This window comes from Puma concolor, chromosome D1 (assembly GCF_028749965.1).
Source record: "Puma concolor isolate L17-30 chromosome D1, mPumCon1.1.hap2, whole genome shotgun sequence".
Taxonomy (NCBI): Eukaryota; Metazoa; Chordata; class Mammalia; order Carnivora; family Felidae; genus Puma; species Puma concolor.
Window position 1 is genome coordinate 67345167 of NC_141676.1, and position 24810 is coordinate 67369976.

General features: G+C 39.3%; 1 protein-coding gene across 27 annotated transcripts in view; it reads right to left on the bottom strand.

Moving 5' to 3' along the window:
• Positions 1-24810, bottom strand: part of DLG2 (discs large MAGUK scaffold protein 2) — a 2060086-nt gene that overhangs the window by 136900 nt on the left and 1898376 nt on the right. For all 27 annotated transcript variants that reach the window (XM_086678450.1, XM_086678461.1, XM_086678456.1 and 24 more), the window contains one exon: positions 13041-13155. In XM_086678450.1, coding sequence (XP_086534576.1) covers positions 13041-13155 — 115 coding nt within the window. The remainder of the gene's footprint in view (positions 1-13040; positions 13156-24810) is intronic.

The following is a 24810-nucleotide window of genomic DNA, read 5'->3' on the forward strand; positions in this document are numbered from 1 at the left end:
GCAGGTGGGAGTAGTGTGGGACATCCATTTAAGAGGGAAGGGGCAGGAACAGGGAGTTTTAGGAAAAAAGAAAAATGTCATCATCTTAGAAAGAACCAACAGTGGGGTTCGTTCAACAAAAGCCTTTCGGAAAGTGCAGAAACTCCTCACTGACCTGGCTTCACAGAAGCCAGAAACATAGAGACACCTTCCTGATGACTCATTCAGAGCTCTCCTTAATAGAAAGAGGAAGATGAAACAGTGCAGAAGCCACTGGAACTGATTTGTGAGCTTTGTCTGGAGAGTTAAAACTACAAAGTTAATTTATATGACAATTTATATTTTTATGGTAGAGGTCACTAGTGCTACCAAATATCCTGATTATCGCAAAGTTCATTTCAGTTACCGTCACATTTTCTCGGTATTTTACCCCTTCAATCAGGTTAAAAAACAAAACAAAACAAAAAAACAAACAAAAAACAAAAACAAAAACAAAACAGAAGTGTAGGATCCTGCATCTGAAAGGCCAAATCTGTATTTTTAGGAGAACTGAAGTGGGATGGCACATGAAGCAAGCAATCTGGCCTGAAATGATACAGCATAAAAATGTTTTAAAACATAATGGAAGATACTATAATTACAATGATACTTTTTTAAAGAGTCTATTTTTTAAAATGAAGAAAGAATGACATAAATGTAAATAAATAAAAGTACAATTTAAAAAGTAATGAAAAATAATTTGATGATGGAAACTTCCTTCTTACCTTTTCATAAGCATCACTAAAAAAACATCAGTTTATCAAAAAGCATGGGTTCGGGCTTCCTACTTATTGAGAAAATTATATGGAAGATAAAGAATATAAATGAGGAAAAAGAAAATTTAAAAGATGGTATTCTTTCTCAAAAAAAACAAAAAACAAAAAAAAAACAATCCAAAGGTCAAAAATGCACCCCAAGCATTTTAGAATCATTTAGAACCAAAAGATCCAGGATTAAGAATTAAACAATGTAGCCATCACGTTTGCCCTAAGTTTTTCAGCTATGAGGTAGGATTCATATGGAGAGAGGAAATATGGAGATTCATCTAGTGAGGTTTTAAAACTATAAATTTTAAAACTTGGTATACTTTTCCTGATGCTCTGATTATGTTCTTATTTTTCTTTGGGTATTAAAATGTTCTTTCTCATATAAGCAGATGGCAATAATAAAGAGCAATAAACTAAAAATATATATTACAGTTTGTATGTGTTTATGGCTTTTAAAATTATTTTTTAAAGTTTATTTATTTATTTTGAGGGAAACAGAGACAGCATGAGTGGGGGAGGGACAGAGAGAGAGGGGGAGAGAGAGAATCGCAAGCAGGTTCTGGACTATCAGTGCAGAGTCAGACACAGGGCTCAAACTCATGAAACCAGGAGATCATGACCTGAACCAAAACGAAGAATTGGATGTTTAACCAACTTAGACACCCAGGTGCCACTAAAATTCTTACTTGGTGAAATCAAGTTGTCAGTCCCATGTCATGTCCCTGATTTCAAAAAAAAAATTTTTTTAAACATTTATTCATTTTTGAGAGGCGGAGTGAGTGGGAGAGGGGCAGAGAGAGGGAGACACAGAATCTGAATCAGGCTCCAGGCTGTTAGCACAGAGCCCAACATGGGGCTCGAACTCACAGAAGATGAGATCGTGACCCGAGTTGAAGTCGGAAGCTTAACCGACTGAGCCACCCAGGTGCCCCTGATTTTTTAAAGTTTTTATTATTATTTTAATGTTGTTGGTCAGGGAAATCTATGTGTTACAGCCTTTGTGTTTAGAAAATGACACCTGGAAATGACACCGACACCTACAGCTCCAGTAATTTCCAGAATCCTCTGAGAGACTTTTGTACATTTTCTTAAAAATTTAGGCCTGAGGAACAAAGGAAGGGGGCAGAAACTTGCAGAACGGGAAGACTAAAACACACCACTGGTGCTAAATAAATGTGAAATAATGACACTACTTAGCTTTTGAAAGATTTACTTCAGGGGAGAGAGATGACTCAAAGTAGGCTGTTGAAAGCTCAGAGCAAGTGGGAATTTAAAGTTTCTCAGGCATTAAGAGGGCTGGCACATAGTGTTTCCACAGATCATAAAATCAGGCATTCAGATAATTTAGATAAAGCACTTTTTCAGATAAGAGACAAAACTTGAATTCTTGAAAATGTTCTTGATGCTGACTTCGCATTTCTTCCACTTACTGCACTAGACTAAGAAAAACACACATGCTTTCAGTTTTGAGCGCAATGTCCTGAACCAGGTGTCAGCAGGACTGGCTTCATAGGTGGGGGAACTGGGCCGCAGCACAGGGTGCTGCACTTAGAATCATGCTCTGTTCTTACCACCTTGATATTCTTAATTTCAGAACAAGCTGCACATTTTCATTTTGCAGTGGGCCCTGCAAAGCGTGTAGTTGGTAGTGGGTGTCAGGCTGTATGTATGTTCCCACCTCTCACGTGTGGGCCATGATGCCTGATAGGTACTGCAGTTGTGTTCCTTGATGTGCTATGCAGGCTGCAGAATTTGTCTTGGCACAAGAGGGGCAGAGACCTTGTTCACACAGTTGTGATGGCCACACCTCAGTGTGGACCTACTCAACTTAATCACAAATCCACACGCTCACACTAGTGTACAGGATCTAAGGTGACTAGGTTATTCAACTGCCCACTCAACATTTAATAATGCCTGCGTAGTTCTATAAAAATCAAGTGCAATGTGACATGGCAGTAAATGAAACACAAGGCAAACACTAGAAAAAGGTCCATGTGAGTTGTGTGTTTACACATCTTTAAAGAGAATGGATGAGGCAAAGGCCTGGTACTATATTACACTTGGAAAAAAGAGTAGATAGCTTAATATTCTGAGCCTCATATTCCTTAGCTGAAAACCACTGGGAAACAATACCTACTTAACAGACATAGTGTATGCAATCAAATCAAATCATATCAAATCAAATCAAATCAAATCAAATCAAATCAAACATATGAAGGTCTTTCAATAAAGTCACATGCTGATGTAGGTAGGGGCACAAGACAACACACATTCTAGTCCCAGTTTGACCTCTTATGGGTAAGCTTTAAACCTAGCATCTCTTTTCTTAATGGGGATAAAGATAGCATCGATTTTATAGGGTTTTTCTGACAATTAAATAATCCACATAAGGTGTTTATCAAACTGCTTGGCTCACAATATGATGCAATTATAGTTTGTTATTTATTATGATTGTGATTGAGAATTTTAAAAGCATATTTCCATGTTTGTTATTGTTACTGTTATTATTGATTTATAATAAACAGGAAAATGAATTTGAAGCCTAACCTATATTAAATATAGCATTTGTTTGGCTAAATGTTTTAAAAAACACCCAACGTAGTCTGAGATGATTATCACTACTTAACAGGGCTGCTTACTCATATGCTCAAGAAGGCTGAAGACCTTTGTCAGGCAAGGAGCCATTTGCAAGCCACAAGGTAATCAAGTAAAATTTTAATTAAAGTTAAACTCTCACCAATCTTGTGACATGCATAATTCATTCATTGGATTGAGTCAGCAGTTACCATATGCCAGACTGTGCTGTAACCAAGAAAATCTCCACCTGAGAGGTGCTCCCATCTAGTCCAGTGGAGGAGACAGGGGGGTCAACAGGCAGGAAGAGGAGAGAGTATGAATGTTAGAAGAGAGAAGTTTACATTGTTCCAAGTAACAAAGAGGAGCAGGTGCTCATTCAACCAGCTATGAGTCGTTGATTGTTTTCCCAATACCTTGTTCTGTTAACCACCATCTTTAATTGCCACTCAAAAAGTTTATTCAATAAGTATTTAAAGAATTCCTATAATGTATTAGGCACTGAGATTGAAGAACAAATAGCTGAGTCTATTCCTTTGCTGCAAATCTAACCTCATGATTTGGGGTAAGTTTCCCTCAATTCTTTTCCCATGCCCTTACTTGTCACCTGTCTCTCCTGTGAGCATTCTGCGTCCCACCTTTTAGTGTTCTGCTCTCTTTTGTACCTAAAGCTGTCTGGATTGTTGTAGGAGGTAGCAATTTGGGGTTAAAAAGATAGGTACCTCATCTAGAGATGAGGGGGCAGGGAGCAAAATCTAATTTGTTAGCACGACCCTTGAACACCTTAAGGACAGGAAAGATGCCCTATTAATCTTTTTATCCCCAGAGCACAGTACAGTATGGGGTGGATGGTTATGGCTCAAAAACAGGTTTTCTGGATGAATGAATGAGTGGGTGAGTGAATGAATTAGGGTGTACCATTAATAAAAATGATACCTGGATTCCATATCTTAGCATAGAGGTAGGGGAAAAACGTAATGGGCAGTGGAGGGGCTGCCCATGTACCTTTGTCCTTCTTTCTATAGAAATCTAAAAATGAAAAATCTTTTAAAAATTCAGGGCCAGGCTGTGATCTCAAGGGAAGGAGAAAACTCCCCCAGATCCCCAGTGACTCCTCCTCCTTTCTATTTCTGGCATAAAATTAGCTATCTGAAGACAAAGCCTTTTATTCTACAATTAAGGATGCAATTAAAAATGCAAATGTCTGAAAGAGTGAGCATAATGCTAATGAGTCTCAAAGTATAAATGGAACATCAGATTCTATTCTGCTTCAAAGGAGGCACCAGCTTAGGAGGCAGGCTCTAAGCACTTAAAGGGGTTATAGGACCTCCACTTTACCTACCAGTCCCATATAGCAGGCTCTTTTATAGACTTGATTTAACTTAATCTTACCAACAAGCCTGTGGACTAGGTGTTATGTGCATTTTATAAATGAAAATTTCATTTTAGCAACTGATAAACTTTGAAGTCTGGACCAGAAACCAGGTCCATCTGGAAGAAGTCAGTATAAGGTATAAACCAAACAGAAGGTCAATCAATCTGAATTTAACCTGTACCCCTATAGGGTCAAGTTCATCTTTACTGTATGGAAGTCCAAAAAGCATGGGCTTCAGTGAGAGATACACCTGGGTAAAGAATATGGCTTGGTCACAGAGCATAGTGTGTAAGTGGTTTTTTAAGCCACTTTGGCCTTCTACACTGTTACTCTTCTGTGCAATGGTGATAGTAATCATATCTGGCATAGCACTGTTGTAGGGCTTAAGTGAAGTCAGGAGTGAAATGCAGGCACATAAGCTCTGGCCCCCCAGTGGTATATGCAGGCCACCCAGACACTGCAATACCCTCTCCAGATCTCTTCTGGTTTCCCAAGTCTGGACTTTCTCCACACTTTCTGCTTCATCCTATTAAACTGTTTCAGATAATTGGTCATATCTTTTTCAGTAAGATTTTAATATAGATAAGAAATCTGAATCCAAGCAGTCTTGAATTTCTTTTCATGCTACAATGTATCATATTTCCAAATGAATAAATGATAATTTTGCTAAATAAGAATATATGAGTGAATGAGTGAGAAGTGATAAAAATGCCACTGTCAGCCAGCCTTGTGCTAGTAATGGGCAAGGGGTACATGCAGATGATTATAATATGTCCTCTGGGGATAGCTGTGGAGAGCATGCTGGGTCCAAGTTCGGAGGGAAAAAAGAGAAAAATTCAACTTATAGTAAAATCCACAGATTTCATGGCTTGGCCTTAAATAGCCTTGAGAAATCCATAGCCAGGTGAAGTTAGAAGCAGCTTTGCCCTGGAGTGCAGTCCCCTGACAGAGTACTGACCAGCAGTAAGGGGGCTGGAAGTGGGGTTGAAGGGCATGCTACCATTTTAAGAAAAAAACAAAGACCAGAGTCCCTTACTTATATGATGATATAGCTTTCTCCTCCCAACAAAACCAATCAGGTGAGAACATCCTTCCCCCAGCATAAAAAACGCATCAGGATAAAGAATCCTGAATGGGATTTGTTTTCTTTTAAAAAAAAAATTTTTTTTTCAACGTTTTTATTTATTTTTGGGACAGAGAGAGACAGAGCATGAACGGGGGAGGGGCAGAGAGAGAGGGAGACACAGAGTCGGAAACAGGCTCCAGGCTCTGAGCCATCAGCCCAGAGCCTGACGCGGGGCTCGAACTCACGGACCGCGAGGTCGTGACCTGGCTGAAGTCGGACGCTTAACCGACTGCGCCACCCAGGTGCCCCAGGATTTGTTTTCTTAAGACTGCCCTTGATACAACTTCCAACAGGAAAACTTAAGGATGTTGAGAATGAGACACAGGATGAGGTTCACCCTGGGCTCTGTTCCTACCTTGTCCTCTCACTAAGAAGGTATTGGGTGTATGTGCTTGTCTAAATCTATTATTGAATTAGCCCCCAATTTAAAGGCAGTCACAGAATTCAGCAGGCAAATGAAGCAGCTTGAAAGGCCCTTTAGTGCCAGAGGTTTCCTGGAAATCCCAGTACTGGTATGTAATGCCTATGTTCTCAGGACATGACCAGACTCCATTTACTTGGTGGCAGCCCAGCTGGTACTGAACTTCCGTAGGACTGGTTGTTCAAAGATCTTGACTTAGATTCTAATTTTTTTCTTTCACATCTGTATAGGAAAGAGAGTCTAGGGATTAATTCATTCAACAAATATTTACTAAGGAAACTTCTTTATGCCAAGCCTTGTGGCATAAGGCACTAAGGGTATAATAAAATGAAGACATTAACTGGAATTTGCACATCCAGTATTGAGTGGTATTTCCATTTCAAGGACCTTTACCATGAGAAACTCAATAAAGATTAGAGTAAATCGTATTTTAACAGATGAGTTTTAAATACCAGTGGTCTTCTGGGCAGACTTCACTGTAGGAAGCCTTTATAGGCATGCTGTAAAGATTTAAAGAAGATTATAAGTGCAAGGGAGATAACACATGAGGTGTTTGGAAGTAATGATCTGTGCACATTTGAATTGCCTACAGATATGGACTACAAGAATCCTGAGGGAAGGAGGTGTGTGTTCTTATTCATCTCTGTAACCTTAACATCCATCATAGACTGGTACACTGTAGGTAAGTATGTAAACTGTGTTTATTGAATGTAAGAATCAATGCACCGATGAATCAATGTATGAAAGCCTTATGTTAAACAATGGGGCAGGAGGGATAAAAAACAATGAAATCTTGCCATTTGCAATAATGTGGTTGGACCTAGAGTGTATTATGCTAAGCAGAATAAGTCAGTGAGAAAAAGACAAATACCATATGATTTCACTCATATGTGGAATTTAAGAAACAAAACAGATGAACATAGGGGAAGGGAAGCAAAAATAGGATAAAAATAGAGAGGGAGACAAACCACAAGAGACTCTTAAATACAGAGAGCAAACTGAGGGTTGCTGGAGGGGTATTGGGTGGAGGAATGGGCTAAATGGGCAATGGGCATTAAGGAGAGCACTTGTTGGGATGAGCACTGGGTGTTATAAGTAAGTGATGAATCCTTACATTCTATTCCTGAAATCATTATTACACAATATGTTAACTAATTTGGATTTAAATAAAAAAATAAATAAACTGAAAACAACAACAACAATGGGGCAGGAGGCAGACCTAAGAGTATTTGTCATATTATAGCCTTTGAAGCAAAAGCTGTCTTAGGAAGCAGCAGAAGTTGAGCAGAGGGCTTGGAAGGGGTGAAGAATGCAGAAGAGAAATTGAAGAATCATGGGGTTAGGGACACCGATGACAATCTGTGAAGAAGTAGAGGGGCCAGTTGTAAGCATAGTGACACTTCTTATCTGTGGCTCCAGTTGAATATTTTGGATTCTGCTTCTAGGTAGACTCTTAACGGGGTGTGAGAGATGTCTGGTGAGTTGACAGAGCTGGGCATTCTGGAGCCTATAATCCTGGTCCTCCCATTCATCCTTCATGGGGTCTAGACGTTTGAAAATGTAAAATGGCGCCAGGAAGTCTGTCCTTTCCTTGCTGAAGAAAAGCAAAGGGACAAGGGTGTCTCACCCCTTTGCTGAGAAAACAGTAGTTTGTTCAGGACCAATTCTACCATCTCTCTGTCCTACAGGGGAAAGGTTGTCTTTATAATAAATGATAAATAGCACCAATTAATTTCCCATATGAGAGGTATTTAAATTCACTATTTTATTTAGTCCTTACAACCTCTTCATAGTATCCAATTATTATCCTCATTTCAAGCAGATAAAGAAACCAAGCCCACAAAGACTGACTTGTCCAAAATCACTGAGGTGGTAAGTGGCAGAACCAAGTTTCAAATTTTGTTTTTCTGGCAGAATCCAGCAACTGTGTCCTTAAACACTGCTCTATACTGCCTCACACACAGGACCTGAATGTTTATGCTTACATCCAATCTTGCTCTGTGATCTTGGGGCAATTATTCAACTTATTTGAGCCTCAGTTTTCTCATCTGTAAAATGCAGGAAACATTCCTTGACTCTTCTACATGTTGGCATAATATATGTGGAACATTACTAGCACGATGGTTGACCCGCAGGAGGTGCTCGATAAACATTTTCCTTCACTTCCAACTCCTCATCCATCCAAAATGGCTGGAACACCAAGGGTCCGGGGGTCCCAGAGAGTTGCTAAAGGTCATGCAGTGAAGACGTGCTCTCCTGCCTGTGCAGTGTCCTCTGCCTGGAGTGCTCCTTCTTGTTTACTTCATTTGCAAACTGTACATCATAACCCATTAGTGAGTTATTACACCAAGTTAATGAGTTGTGACCTTCCTTTTTTCTTAAAAAAGGGAGACAAATAGAATGGAAAATAACAAAGTACACTTTACATAAAAAGTACAATATAATAAAAAAATGTTTTTCAGCTTCATGTGTGTTTGTATTTACTGGGTCATGATGAAGAATGTTTTTCTTACTTCGAGTAAAAAGACTTGAAGATTTGTAAGTTAACTCAAATAAGATCTTTTAAGAATCAATTCAGATATCTGTGGATTAGGAAACAATAAAGGTTCCAGGCCTTTCGAGGACGAATTTTTCACACCATGCTGCACCCTGATGATCTTCCTCTCATCTATTTCTCCCACTAGATGAGAGATTCTTGTGGAGAGGAAACATGACTTTTACTGCTGAGTCCTCAGTGTCCATTATAAGTCCTGGCACAAAATATATTCTCAAAAAAAGCTTGAATGCATAAATAAATCATAGCAACTGACTTTTAAACCCAAATTCACCACAGAGAGGTTATTCACCTGAACGCTCAAAATTGATACCTTTGATAAACAAATGAATGTGGGTTAGGCTTCTCTTTTACATCTCTCCTGTGACTTTTTACTCCCCATTGGTGGACTTAGCTGCTTTTCTTTCCTTCTCTTCCTGTTCTCCAAGTGCTGGGTGCGGTTGCTCTTGTTTATTAAAAGAAAGGATCTTTCCTTAGCTATTTGCACTTTTATGTGATTTTAATCCCCTACATCTCTGACCTTTCTTAGTAGCATCTGGATATAAAGGTCCCTGTTAGTCCCTGGATATACAGGTCCCTGTAGTAGTAGAAAAACCTTGTTCTCTGTCATGGATGCTTTCACCAGCATCCATGGTAGGTAAGAAAGAGGGCGCATATTTTAGAGGCAGGGAGAGCTAAATCTGCCCACAGGGAGACCTGCGAAACACACACAACAAAATCTGGATTCCAGTGGCTCAGGAGCCCAAGTGCATCTCATCTGAAGAAGTCATAATGTACTTGTGGAGCATTTTGAAGCATATTTTATTCGATTTTTTTTTTTACATTTTATTTACTTTTAAGGTTCTACAGCTATATGTTTCACAATGCAGGAAATGCACAATACAAATAGCCCAGTAAATCAAATATATCCAAATCATTCACATAGAACATTTACAGCGTTATCATAAGGAGCAATCAACTCCATTTGTACAGCACTACCGAAGCACTTCAGGTACCTTACACAAAAGATTCAAAGAAGGAAAATAATTACAAGTAGATTGGAAAATAGAGAGGCTTGGCTCAAGTTTAAAACACAGCCTGGCTCAGATGTGCTAGTTCCCCCGCCCTCCTTTCGACACTTTCAGGCAAACAAATTGCTATCACCTGGGAGGATTATTTCCAGTAAGGGAATGAGGCCAGCTTGTGCACTATCCTGAGAAGACGCAGCCTCTCAGACACACCCATGGCTGGGCTAGGTTTGGTAGTGTGAGTGTGTGAGTGTGTGTGTGTGTGTGTGTGTATGTGTCTGTGTATATAGGGAAGAGGAGGTGACTTCCAAGGGGAAGGGTGGTTTTGTGGTGCAGACAAATATCCTACGAGTCAGCTAAATTGTTTATTACAGAACAAAGGCTGCTAGCTTTCTGGTTTAGGTTTTGGCCTCATGGAAAAATACCAATAAAACTAAAGAAATCCCGTATGTTCTGTAGCGCCATTTCTCCTGTGTAAAAACTCCAAAGAGGTTTATGTTGGAGTTTCACCTCTCGGCTAACCTATTCCTTAATCTAAGAGTCTGGTGCTGTGTTGCCAGAAGCAGTTCAGGAATCATAGCTCAAGTGCATTCGACAACTGATACCAGAGAAGCTAGGCCCCTGGGAGGTGGAGTGAGAAGGGAGGTAGAAGATCCAACTATGCTGCTAAAGAGCTGTGGCAGATCTCTTCCCTTCTGGGGCCTCAGTTTCCTCTTCTGCAAATTAAACAGTGGACCTGATGATAACTAAGATTCCTTCCAGCCCTAGACTTACTTAAAGCTAAGCAGAATAATATTCCAAGCTGTCATTCTCATATTAAAGAGACATGCTCATCTTCTGGTATTTATATAATTAGAGAAATCCTGCTACTAATGTATTTTGAGAGAGCAACTAGTTGACTTTCTAAAATAAGTACGACCAACTGGCACTGGCCCTATTCAAGCGCTATAGATAAAGCAAGCATCGCTATGAAAATCCCATAGCCAAATTTGGTGCAACCCACCCCCCCCTCAAAAAAAAAAAAGGTACAAAGGTACAAAGTTGCTGGATCATTTTTAGTAAGAATTCCCTTTAAGTCTTGCTAGTTCATTCCATTTGGTTGCCTTTTTGTTGCCGTTATTGGGGTAGGGGTGTCAGTTTTATCACATCACATGAGAACAAGGCCAGGGGGGTCTTGTAAGTTCATTCCTTCTGATTTTACTCTATGGCCCCTATCTCTTCCAATTTTATGCCTCCAAGAGTCATTCAGATGCTAAGGTCAGCCCTCTTAGTACTGAATAAGTATTAATAATTATACCTTTGGAAACCAAAAACCATATTTGTATAGTAGAGAGATCATTTGGAGAATTTCCCATGAAGTGTCAGCTATTTTTGAGCGTCATTTAAGAGAGGTTCCTCCTTTCAATACGACTTCCACCTATTAGAATGTTAACAACATAACATTCCTTATTACCTTAAGTCTTCATCTCTTTTGTATGCCATACTTTTATTTATCATTTTAGAGCATAAAAGTTTGGGTCTGATTAATACTATTTAAAATAGGTCTATTAGTTTTATATTATATCACTATATCACTTCATTTAATTTTCCTAATCTTCCACAATTCAAAAGACTAAACTATTACCAATATATTTTCAGCAAAGTTCTTCTGGTACATTAACATTTTTATGCATTCTATTTCTTAACAAGGTACCAATAATATGGTAATTTTTCCTTCCAGTGTGATTCTATATAACCATTTCATTTGCATTAACTGATTTATTTCTATCCTATTAACTCAATTGGCTTTTCCCAACATGCTACCCAAGACTAAAACATTTCAAGATTTAAAAATATTTTGTATTATAAGGACCAGCAATATGAAGCAAATAAGGAAAAAAGAAAGTCACTTTCCAGCACATCTGTGACTTTACTACAAGACATGTTCCAGGGTGATTCTTAATAGTTCCTGTCGCAGATTACACTTCACATAATCTTGTGAAATTCAGTTAGTCAAATTTGGAACATTAACTGCCTGTGTTTTGTTTCATCATGTTTTTATTTTAAATCTCAGGGTTTCTGAAGTATTGGAACTCCCTGGAATGAGGAGGGACTTTACGCTTGTCCCAGTGGCCAGCAAATCAAGGCCATTGAGACCCTGCCACCTTTTGGAATCCTGCTCCTTTCTTGGCCCTGCAGTGCCTACCTGATATACTTAAAAGATAACTTCATAGCCAAAATGGAATCAAGAGAACAAGTCAATTCACATACATAATTTAGTATCCATAATACACACTTCATGCTAGGAAAAGACAGTGAAATTTCAGGTGAGGAGGATATGACCTTGGATGGGAGTCAGACCAGATTGTGGGGCTGAGTAGGGTGAGGAGAATGCAGTGAAGATGGGCACATAGATTCATTCTAACAATTTATTAGATATCACTTCCCCCCTTTGGTTGTTAATACTTAACATTATTTTAAAAAGAACAGTCAGCACTAATGAAGTATGTTTTGGAAGGAACATAGGGGGCCTGCACTAAGAAGAAGTACATGTGATAGTTCAGTGATGGTGGATCTTTCTCAAGAATTAACTACAGCGATGAAAGACTGGAAGGCATTTCAAGTTCAATTAGTCATTTTTTATCTGGTAAATTAATGAGTTTTGTCAGGGCATGGAACAACTTTTGTAGCTGAGAAACGACTACTCACAAGATACCACGGAAGAAAATCTTTCCACCGAAACTTGTTGGAAGAAGCATATAACTCTTTAACAGAGTGCTTTTGATTTCCAATCAATACACCAAAGTTCATACAATATATATCAAGCTGGTCAAAAGGTGATACAAGAATTTTTCTTCCTATACAGATGGTAAGAAAATGTCCAAGGCTTTGGTCCATATATTCAATTTAAGATTAAGATTATCAGGAATGAAAATGTTTCTTCTCATTATTCTTACTGCAACCTGTGCTAAGAATTTGACCGTAGACTGTAACATTCTCAAAGAATAACATGTTAAAAGCAAGGCTTTTAACTAATTTGACATAATAACATTTCAAAAATTTCTTCAAAGTGGTTAAACTTAAGGTCTCACAGTGGTGTATTGATGAGCATGGGTTAATAAGAACATGTGTTCCGTTCCTACAAGGTGTTGTCTTTATCTCCCCAAGCTGGATTGCTCGCAAAGTGCAGATCACAGTAAGAAATGCTCCGTTGCCTACCTGACATAGAGGGAGCGTTTCTGATTGGTTCGCAGGGACCCGGACCCGGAACTCATGCTGTGGTTCATCATCTGCTCTCGTAGGTCATGGATTTTGGCCTCAAATCGAGCGTAATCTGGGAATGGAAACAAAGATGGTAGATTTGGTCCTGTGCCTTCAGAAAAGTAGATATGGTGCACAGCCAAGGCAGCTACTTGCCCCTGATATTGGTTCCTTTGCCAAGCATCAGGGAGATGCACAACTCAAAGCAGTGAATACAGAGGGATCACTTGTTTAGTATTATTTATTTGCAGACATTTACAAGAAGAAAAGGATAAATCAGTGACTTCCCAAAATGTAACTAGAAAACATACTGCCATCAAATTCCCAACATGTGAAAAGTCCTGGGGGAGGAGGTATGTGCGGTTATAAATGGGCAACACAGGGCATTCTTGTGGTGATGAAATGTGCTGTCTTGACTGTGGTAATGGATACAGGTAACTGCACATGTGAAACAATGACATACAACTAACTACACTCACATATATTCACATGAATGAGTACAAATAAAACTGGGAAAAGCGGAATTAGATTGATGGATTACATCATTGTCAATGTCCTGTTTATGATAATGTGCTATAGTTTTGCAAAATGTTGCCATTGGGCAAAACTATGAGTAAAAGGTGTATGGATCTTCCTGTATTATTTCTTACAATTGCATGTAACTCAATAATTATCTTAAAATAAAAACTTTACTTTAAAAAAGAGGGCACCCCTCCCCCACCAAAACCCAAACCAAACAAACAAAAAAACAAGATCCACAAATAAAACAAGGATTCAAGGAATTATCAATGTTATTGGGAGGGGAGGTTGAGTCTACAGTTAACTTTCAGCTTAATAGACCAGAGAATCAAGTGTTTGGTGATGAGTTGTGTAAAAAATTGCCTTTTAATTTGACTAAGTTTTTTTCTGCTATAGGTTGCTAGAAACTGATCATTTGGGGCATACCTCAATTTTGCCCTATAATCTTAATAGAAAAAGTCCATATATCAAACTTCATCAATTCTAAGATACATAATATAGTTAAGTCAGTTTCTAGGAGGCTGACATTAGAAATCGGGGTAGAGGACAGTCTTGTTTTAAATATATTTTAGAAACTTTCGAACATATGGGTCTAAAAAAAATCAAGAAAATATAGTTACATATCATACTATTTCTTCGTACGAAAAATATTTTTCCCATATGTTAGTCCAATAAAAATAAAGATAGCACAAATAGGTTTTATGATACTTATTAACACAATCAGCATGTAAAAAGTAAAAGCTTTTGAAGTTTTGATATTCCTGATCACAATTTGTTCTATTATCTCCTTGGCACACAGTATCTTGCTTTAGTGAAATCCAGTAGGTGAAAAGGCCAATTTACTCATGAGATAAATGTGAAAACGCTAGTTCAAATTATAAATGGTTCTTTTAATTAGAAAGAAATTCATCATAAAGTATTTCCTTAGTACATTTCAAAAAACAATTTGATTTTCAATTTAATTTATTCATAACTTTTCATAAAAACAAGAATGACTAAATGAACATAGTAAAAGATGATCTACTTACAGTGTTTCAAATTCTTTATAATAAAAGTTCCACAAAATTAAATTTAAATTCAATTTACTGACTATTGGTTATTATGGGTGGGATTTCACAAAAGAAAAGACTTGAACTTGGTTTCCAATGATAAATAGATAACTGGATAATGACCTTTGAATGTTAAATATTTTTAAAGTTTAGTACTCCAAAGATAAAACCATAAAAGTTGACTGGAAATTTCTGGTGCTTAAGCAAAGTCTTGTGTTATCTAGATTTGGAAGGCTTCCTCTTCAAAACTTAGCTTTAAATGATTAAATCCTAAATGATTAAATAAGCAGAACCCATACTTAACCTAAAATCTATTGATCATAATTTATGATATTTATTTCATTCCTTTTTGACAGAGAGAGAAAACATGCATTTATAACCGTTGCTATGACACTGTATGCAGATTGAAATCATTTGGGGTGAGTCACGTTTTCTTGCCATTGTAAGAGTTGATTAGTATTTATTGCCATCACATGGCAGATGCTGTGCTTAGTACTTCATGGGCATTATTTCTTCCTTAAATCGAAAAATGAAGTTCATGAATGTTGTAAAAATTTGGAGTATATAGAAAAACAATAAAAACTGAGAGGACATCTGGCTCTTCTTCCCTCCCCACCTTCTTTCTTCCCTCTCACTGCTGTCCTTCACTACAGCTTATTCTGGAGATACGTATTATGTCCTGGACTTGCACAGGCATTTATCAGCTTATTTCAATATATACACACACATATCCCCACATACATATGAGATCATAAATATATATTATGCTAATGCCTTTTTCTCCCTTTTTAACTGTGTAACTCGGATCTTTTCCTGGCTTCTCCCAAATACATAAATATACATATATTTTTAAAGTTTATTTTTGGGGCGCCTGGGTGACGCAGTCGGTTGAGCGCCCGACTTCAGCCAGGTCACGATCTCGCGGTCCGTGAGTTCGAGCCCCGCGTCGGGCTCTGGGCTGATGGCTCAGAGCCTGGAGCCTGTTTCCAATTCTGTGTCTCCCTCTCTCTCTGCCCCTCCCCCGTTCATGCTCTGTCTCTCTCTGTTCCAAAAATAAATAAACGTTGAAAAAAAAATTAAAAAAAAATAAATAAAATAAAGTTTATTTTTATTTATTTATTTTGAGAGAGAAAGTGAGGGAGAGGGAGAAAGTGCGGGGGAGGGGCAGAGAGAGAGAGGGAGAGAGAAAATCCCAAGCAAGCTCCATACTGTCAGCGCGGAGCCCAATGTGGGGACGGATCTCATGAACCGTGAGATCATGACCTGGACGCCTAATCCACTGAGCCACCCAGGCACCCCTAAATATATTTCTTAATACACCTAATTGCATCACATGATTAAGATTGTAATTTATTTAACAGTTGCTACATCATAAGATAGTTAGACCCATCCAGCTTTTTGCTGTTATAAACAGGATCTCAGTCTAACGTGAGCACATTTATGGCAGGTTCATAGAGCGCTGTAGTGCAAGTACTGGTCAAAGCTTTGCACAGACGTCAGATAGCCCGCATTAGCATTTCTCAGAGAAGAATGTAATGTGGCCTGGGACACCAAGCAGGATTTTTTAGCATCCTCTGATCATGCTCCACACCACCAGTTTGTAAATATCAGGCATCGCCCCCAAGAACCACTAAATCCCCCATCTGCTCCCAGGACTCCCTCCCCACAACTTTTATGACTTCACTCCTGTGATAAAATCCTAAAATCCCACCTCTGCTCCCTCACTTAAGCATCTTAATTGAGTGCCAGTCCCTGACCCCATTTGGCCACGTTGCTACTTTCTTGTACTTACCACACCAATTTGCAGTTATTTATGCAGTTGCCCATCTTCCCCATTAGACTCAGCTCTCTTAGAACAGAAGCCACAACTCACTCCCCGTGGAGTTCCCTGTTCCTAACACGGTGTCCAGCATGCATGAGGTATTTAATAACAGGGGTTCAATAAACATTTTCTGAGTGAACCATGAATGAGGACGTGAGCAGAATCATTAAATGAGTTCAGTTATAGAATGCCTACAGGTACTGAAATTGCCTCTTTTCAATTTTAAGGTTTTTTAAATGAAGAAAGACAACATGCTTCTCCTGTGGGACTTCTTTTTTCAAGGCTAAATAGTCTATCTAATTTCAAGGCTTTATTTCTGTCTAATTACTGCCACTCCCAAATCCCACTAATGTTTTCGTTGTCCAGGAATCTCTGTGCTCTTCCCATCTCAGGCATGTCACATGTTGGAAATACCTCCCTGATACTTAACCTATATCTGATCAGCACTTTGGAAGGCTCTTCTGGCTGCCACACTTTATATGTCACAACAGGCTACTTGCTTTCATAGTAAACTGTGTTCTCCTTATTGTATGGCTCATTAGATCCCCCAAATGTTTTCTGCCTTGCTTTTGAAATGTTTGTTTTACACCATATTCTATAGTGTTTGTACTCCCTGCTGTGGATGGGAAAGTGCTGTGCTGTACTATATTGAATTTGTCTTAATTGGAATACATCCTGCCCCCAACTTTTTCACTTTGACAGTCGTGTTAATCACAAATCCTATGTTCCAAAGTGCTTACCCATCTCTCCGCGCCTTTCTATTTTCATTTTATTATCATTTTTTCAAGTAGGTTCCACACCCAATGTGAGGCTTGAACTCATTCATGACCCTGAGATCAAGAGTTGTATACTCCAACAACTTGGCCAGCCAGGTGCCCCTTTTCTCTCCTTTTTAGAAAATAAAATTTGCGGCGCCTGGGTGGCTCAGTTGGTTAAGTGTCTGACTCTTTTTTTTTTTTTAACGTTTTATTTATTTTTGAGACAGGGAGAGACAGAGCATGAACAGGGGAGGGTCAGAGAGAGGGAGACACAGAATCTGAAACAGGCTCCAGGCTCTGAGCTCTCAGCACATAGCCTGACGCGGGGCTCGAACTCACTGACCCCAAGATCATGACCTGAGCCGAAGTCAGCTGCTTAACCTAGTGAGCCACCCAGGAGCCCCTAAGTGTCTGACTTTTGATTTTGGCTCAGATCATGATCTCGCGGTTTGTGCCCTGCATCAGGCTCTGCGCTGACAGTGTGGAGCCTGGTTGGGATTCTCTCTCCCTCCTCTCTGCCCCTCACCTGCTTGCACGTTCTCTCTCAGTAAATAAATAAACATTAAAAAAAGGGGCTCCTGAGTGGCTCAGTTGGTTAAGCATCCGACTTGAACTCAGGTCATGATCTCACGGTTCATGAGTTCGAACCACATGTCGGGCTCTGTGCTGACAACTGAGAGCCTGGAGCCTGCTTCAGATTCTGTGTCTCGTTCTCTCTCCCCCCACCCCCCCCAAACCCCCCTCATGCTCTGTCTCTCTCTCTCTCTCCCACCAAAAATAAATAAAAACAAAAAAAATTAAAAACATTAAAAAAATAAAAAAAAAATGTAAATGCAAGTAATTTCACTAGAGCAGAAGCAATAAGATCTGGATTTATAAATATGTATGTGTGTGTGAGAGACAGACAGACATAGAAGAGGAGCGATGTCTCCAGCTTCTCAAAGATGAGTGAGCTTATGGTTAGAAGTGCTCTAGAAATAAACAAGAAAGCAGGTACGTAAACTCTATGTTTTATAATAGTACTGAAAATCTCACTTTTCAACAAAACAGAAATCTAACACTACCACACCATTTAATCTTAATCTTTATATCATCTAAAGGGGAATTCATGTTTCCTGAGCACCTGCAATGGGCTAGCATCTGTGCTGCAGAATGCAAATATTCTATTATTTCTCCCAACAAAGCTCTGAGGTAGGTATACCGTTTTAGAGATGAGGCAACAAGTTCAGGGAGGTAAACTAACTTCGCCAAAGTCACTGAGTCAACCTTGCATCTCTGTGAGTCCAATTTGTTTCCATTGTATCGTAACATCTATTATAACACCATAATTCTCCTTTAGAACCTAAGGCATCCTCATTTCTCTACTTCTCTCACTTGACATCTTGCTCTCCTTCTTCTCATGTACTGTACTGATTATGTGCATGCTGAACTTCTTTATTGCAGTACAAATGCCTTAGAGGGTGGGGATGCTTCACCCATCTCTCATCCCCAAACCTCAGGGCCTATTATTCCTTCTTTCCTAGACTCAGGACTGTGCCAGATGTTTGGCATATAGTTTTTTTTAATTATTTTTAATGTTTTTGTATTTATTTGTGTGGTGTGTGAGTGTGTGTGTGTGTGTGTGTGTGTGTGTGTGTGAGCGAGAGAGAGAGAGAGAGACAGAGAGAGAGAGAGAGAAAGCATGAGCAGGAGAGGGTTAGAGAGGGAGACACAGAATCCGAAGCAGACTCCAGCCTCTGAGCTGTCAGCACAGAGCCTGAGGTGGGGCTCGATCCCACAAACTGTGATGTGAGATCATGACCTGAATGCCAAGAGTCAGGCACTTAAATGACTGAGCCATCCAGGCGCATCAACGAGTTATCTATTTTGTGCTTCTTGGGTTTGTGTGTGTGTGTGTGTGTGTAACAAGAAGCAAACCACTGAAAACCAACTTCGAGGCAAATGTTTTAGAGGAGTTTCAAGAAACATTACTTCCAGTTAGTTCTTTCTCTCCATTATGTATGATGAACCAATGAAAAAAAATCCCCTTTGGTGGGCATCTAAATCCACTTGTTCCTGACTAGACACATTCACACTGGGACTGTGTCCCTTGCTTTCACTTGGTTGGACATGATGGGTGATAACAGTAAACAAGGTACAAAATGTGGTTATACAGACAGGGTCAGAATCCTGGCTCTGCCACTTACTAGTTGTGTACCACTGTGAAAGTTATTAACCTTTCTGGGCTCAATTTCCTCATGAGTAGAATGGGAACAAGAATTGTTTCTACTTCAACATGTGTTGGGAAGGTTACAAGAGAGCAGATGGACTTCATGGGTTGGCTCTTGGTAATGACTAGTAATCCCCCCTGTTAATTTTCACATGTAATTCAACACCTATTCTTGTTCATTGCTTGCAAAAGTCATAACCCCCCTCTATAACAAGTAGAAAGGAAACCTGTGTCTACTCCTAGAGCCCCCTTGTTATAGCCTCACTCTGCCTATTATCAGTTTCTTGAGTTTGAACTACTGATGGACACTTGGATGGAGAAAGGCAAGGGTGTGAACACCAGATACTACACAGGAGAAGAGGCTCTGCTATACACTGTCTTCTTCTGCAATTTGTCAAGAGTGAATGAGGAGACCCAGAATGCAAATCCACTCTATCATTGACACTGGAAAGGAGGCATTGCCTCTGTGAGGGGGCTTGTGTTGTTTAATGCAGTAGGATTAATCCGAACTGATTAAAGCTGCCCAGCTGTTCACATTTGCAAGGCTCAGATGGCTAGCCTGTGTCATAGAGATGGAAACGATGAGCTCAGTGGGTTAGACTACAGCATGAAGTGCTGGGCATATCCTTCTCCAAGTGAATTGGTGAGGAGGGCCCTCCTCTGCAGTTATAACCTCATGCTACTGACTCACAGTTGTGTTATCAGAGGAAGCAGTGAGCAGAGGGTAGGGGAGTTAAGAACTCTGGGTTAGGAGGCCAGGTTTAAATCTTAAGCCTGTCACTTGCTACCCATGGGACCTTGGGTAGTTTCTGAACCTCAGTTTGTTCATCTGCAAAATTGTGATATTCCTCTCAAAAAGTGGTCTTGAGAATCAAAATGAGATCTGACATGAAGCGCTTTGCAAATATAAAATAGTTGTTGCTGTTATTACCATGGTGGCTCCCGTCAGAATAAAGGCATATGCAGTCCTTACTGGCACTGAGGACAGTAGCATCCTATTCCTACTTGCTCATTATGGACATTGCACAGCTTTAACAACAACTGGTGAAATCATTGGCTGTAAGTGGGGTTCTGCATATCTAAGCGACACAGGCTGCTTTCCCGCTGAGTTACCATTTCCTCGCCACAGGGAAAGTAGTTTGAAGAGGCCACCTACTGCATGCCTAAGAAGTGATGCTTTTACTAGACAAACCTGAGTTAGAAGCTCTTAGTGGTTCATAAGCTAAGGAATTTCAAGCTTTGGGGCACCTTCCAATGGGCTGGGGCAAACGTCAATGGTGTATAGTCTACTGGGGTCACAATATTGTTTACCTGGACACGACCCTCTTTGTCACCAGGGTCCAGAAAGGGTGTATGGGAAGGATGCAAGAAGAATAGTTTACATCAATTCTTAGCACGACATCTAATCACTGCTCAAGGGATGAGGTACTTTGAGCAATTATAAAAGCTTCCATTTCTTTGGGGGAAACATCCTTCTTTCATTTATTCAGCAAACATTTCTTCAGGGTTTATTACATGCCAGGCACAATGCTAATTGCTAGGGACACCAAATTCACTGGAAAGACCTTTGCCTCAAGGGGCTCACAGGCTGGTGCTTTGCTGCCTTTAATTTTCTGGTTTCTTGCTGTGAATAGAAAAAAGAGCATTTTCCATTTAAATATCTGCCCCTTGTGAGTGGTATCAAGTACTTTCCATATGGTAATGGGATATCTCCGTGGTGGGAAGAAGCCAACACAGCCAGACCTGTGTTACAATGGAGAAACTGAGGCAGGTTAAATTTTTGTGAAAGTCTATATGGTTTCTGGTGGAGGGAGAAGAGCAGAAAGGGTCTTAAAGTAGTGCCCTGGGATATCTTTGCTGGATTTGAGTCTTGGCTCTGGGTAATGTTGGGAAAATTCCTAACCCTCTCAGAGATAATGATTTCCTCATACGTTGAGTGGGGAAGTCATCTCTGCCCCTATAAGATGTTGTCCTGAATATCTAATACGGCATAATTCATTTTTATCATTGTAAGCAGTATTGATTTTTAAAAGAGCCATCAATTAATAACAATAATAGCACTCTTTTTTTTTGGAGAGGGTGGATACAAGACTCATTCTGATGTCACAAGCTGAAACTTATGGGTAGAAGGAGGAAGATGTGAGCCTCATAATCATTGTAATCTGATAAATAAAGTATTTAAAGCAAGAAACACTAAATACATTACTGCATTCTCCATACTAGGCTCTTAACAAAATAACATATATATGAGGGTCAGGGATAGATGACAGGTTATATATATCTCAAGTCTAAGAAGCAATCCTTTGTCAAAATTCTTCTATATGATAGAAAAATAACCATATTTATTTGGAGCTCAGAAAATAATCAACTGTTCCCATTTCACCACCTCTTCTTTTCTTAGTTGCCTTGGGATTTCGGAGCCAGACGGGCACAGAAAAGTTCCTGCCATATTATAGTAGGCTTTAAAGGTACCTTAGAGCTTCTTTACTCTGGCTACTTTTCAAGTTGCCATGCTGGGAAGGGTGCTGTTTTTATGGACTATTTTAGAAGACTGGTTTTCTTTCCGTATATACATCAGAATGCCCACCTGCCTTTAAGAGTGCTGACCTCTGGCCACTGGAATTTACTAGCCCTTTACTTCAACCCCTTACTTAACTTGTCTTACAGGCTGCCACCTGTGTTAAAGCGATGACATGGAATTTTCCACTGCTAAACATTTACAGATGTCATTTGGCTTACTTCTGACCCAAGCTACTGTGCTAATGTGTACATGTGCATGCATGTGTGTGTGTGTGTGTGTGTGTGTGTGTGTGTGTGTGTGACATACACAGAGACATGCAGAGAAATGGAGAGCAACAGAAAGAGATAAACAGATTAAAAACTGAATTCACTAGAATCGAAAGGTAATCGGGAATCCTAGACAATAGGGTAGGTCTGCTATGTTTCCTGCATTCCACAAAAGAAGGGGATGTATATACCAATCTCTTGTACATCTCTAGCACTGAGCATTAAGAACTCAGTTGTGGACACCATGAGGGCACGACATTGTCATATTTTTTTTCTGTATCTCTAAAACCTAAAACAGAGTTTGACACATAGTTATCAGTTAATAAATCCTAATGTAAATGTTGAATTGGGTGAGTTAAACAAAAATTTCAGGGAAAGAAAATTGATACTTTAATTGGCCAATTCTACTATGGAGTAGATCAAACCTTTTAGAATAATTTTTAATAACATGTTGAATTAAGGTATGTTGTCTCTCTTTGTCTCTATCTCTCTCAGCAGAATTGGGATCATTTGTTTTGACTTGAACAGTTTTCTATGCAACTTGGCTGGAGACCCTTCAAAGAGGTTTCAGCCAAATGCTTAGGAATACTTTAATGTGGAAAATGAAGTTAGTTTTATAGGCAAACGACAGTCTGAATCCCTAACCAGCTATTTCACACAATAGGCACACAACTCTGAAAATTAGATACATCAAATTTCAATTTGGCTTCATGCAAGCTTTGTTTTATAGATTCACAAAGGCAGATTTTTTTTTAATTATCAGGATTATTGCAAAACAGAGTCAGCAAAGAAACTTTTTGAATTTGGCAAAGCCACTGTCTTCCAGCAATTGACAATAGCCTGATGTAATGTTATTCTTTAAAAAACGATAAAGCAAATATGATTCAACTTTGATTCCTAAGTTTACTACTGACTCTCAATATGGATTTTGTGCAAGTTATTCAGCCTGGGGAAGATTTGTTTTTCTCATCTGTACAATAGTATAACAGTACATACCTTATCAGATCGTTTGAAGATTAAATGCGATGGCATTTGTGAATAGTATACTCAGTGCAGGAACGGAGTAGAATGTTCAATAAATGAAAAAGAAAAAAGACTAAGACCTCTTGAAGCTTTATGTTCCTCATTTACAAAATGGGGATGATATTAATATATCGCAAGTTTGTTGTAAGCATCAAGTGAAGAAACAAATATAAACATGTTTGATAAACTGAATAGCCTAGTATGAAGTGATAAGAGAAACAATTCATATAATATAGTCCTTTTTAAAACCCCAATGTCTAGAAGAATATTTCCCTGGTACCTGCGATTTGTCTCAAAAGCTGTGGAATTTGATTTCTATCTTGTTTATGGAAATAAAGCCACGTAAGGCATTGTGCGTGAGAGAGGTAACATGAAACTCTGTGGGGAAAATGGAAACGGCTGATATCATTAGGACCTAGCTGCCAATGGTGATTCTCTGGAGATTTCGCTGGTAGGTTGGGTGAAAGGCTCAGAGCTGGGAGGCACAGGCTGTAGTTTAATTGGTGTGATTCGTAGCTAATGATGCATCAGAAGAAGGATCAAGGCACTATGCCTTCTAATGTAAGGCACAGTGCTTGAGACTACATTCAACTAGATAAGAAAGCCTTCCTTGGCAGATACAAATATTAAATCTTTGCTGGATTTGTCTTGTTCCTTTTTTTGTATTAAAATCGTGGAACTAGAAGCTAAAATAATAATGTTCAAGCTTCCTGTGTTCTTCTGCAATAATGATCAGTTAGATCTTGCCGAATGAAAAGGGTGATATTTTTGTCTAATTATAGCCCAGGGCAGAGAAAGGAGATAAAGCAGTCTGGCTCTAGAGGTAAGCAGGTTGGCAGTCCCCTTGGGTGTGACTGAAGTGGTACAAATATCTTTCTTGCTTCTACAACATTCCTATCATATTTATCCTTGAATAGTGTTTTGAAAAGTATGTATACGTATTATCTCAGAGGACAACCCACTATTCCTGGGAAAATAGAAGCACAATGGGAAGAGCACTTCCCACTGAGGCTCAGAGAAGCTTGGCAATTTGCCCAAGGTCACGCAGCAGAACTGGGACTTGAATCCATATCTTACAGTCCTGGCCTCATCCAGTGCTTTTTTCACTACACCTCTATAGGTGACTGCTAGTCCTTCTTCTGCTCCAGACATGTTACAAGCTGTCTCAGACTGGCTTGTTCACCCTAAGCAACCACTTAACAACCAATTTCTGCTACAACTATAGAGTCATCTTTTTAGTGAATTCTTATTTATTTTTTATTAATATAATTTATTGTCCAGATGGGTAACATACAGTGTATACAGTGTGCTCTTGGTTTTGGGGGTAGATTCCCATGATTCTATAAGGCAGGTACGTAAGATCAAAATGAAAAGGCTTTGTTTGGTCTTCCCCTACAGGCTTCCCAAATGAAAACTGCTCAATTTATCATGAGTGTGATTCTGGATTTAAGACTCCGAATCAACTGGAAACTATGGCTCAGACAACAATGATAACAGACTGGACACTTATCACGGTTGTGGGGTGGGAGGGCAGGAGATGCTCAGGAGAGACAGCAATCAG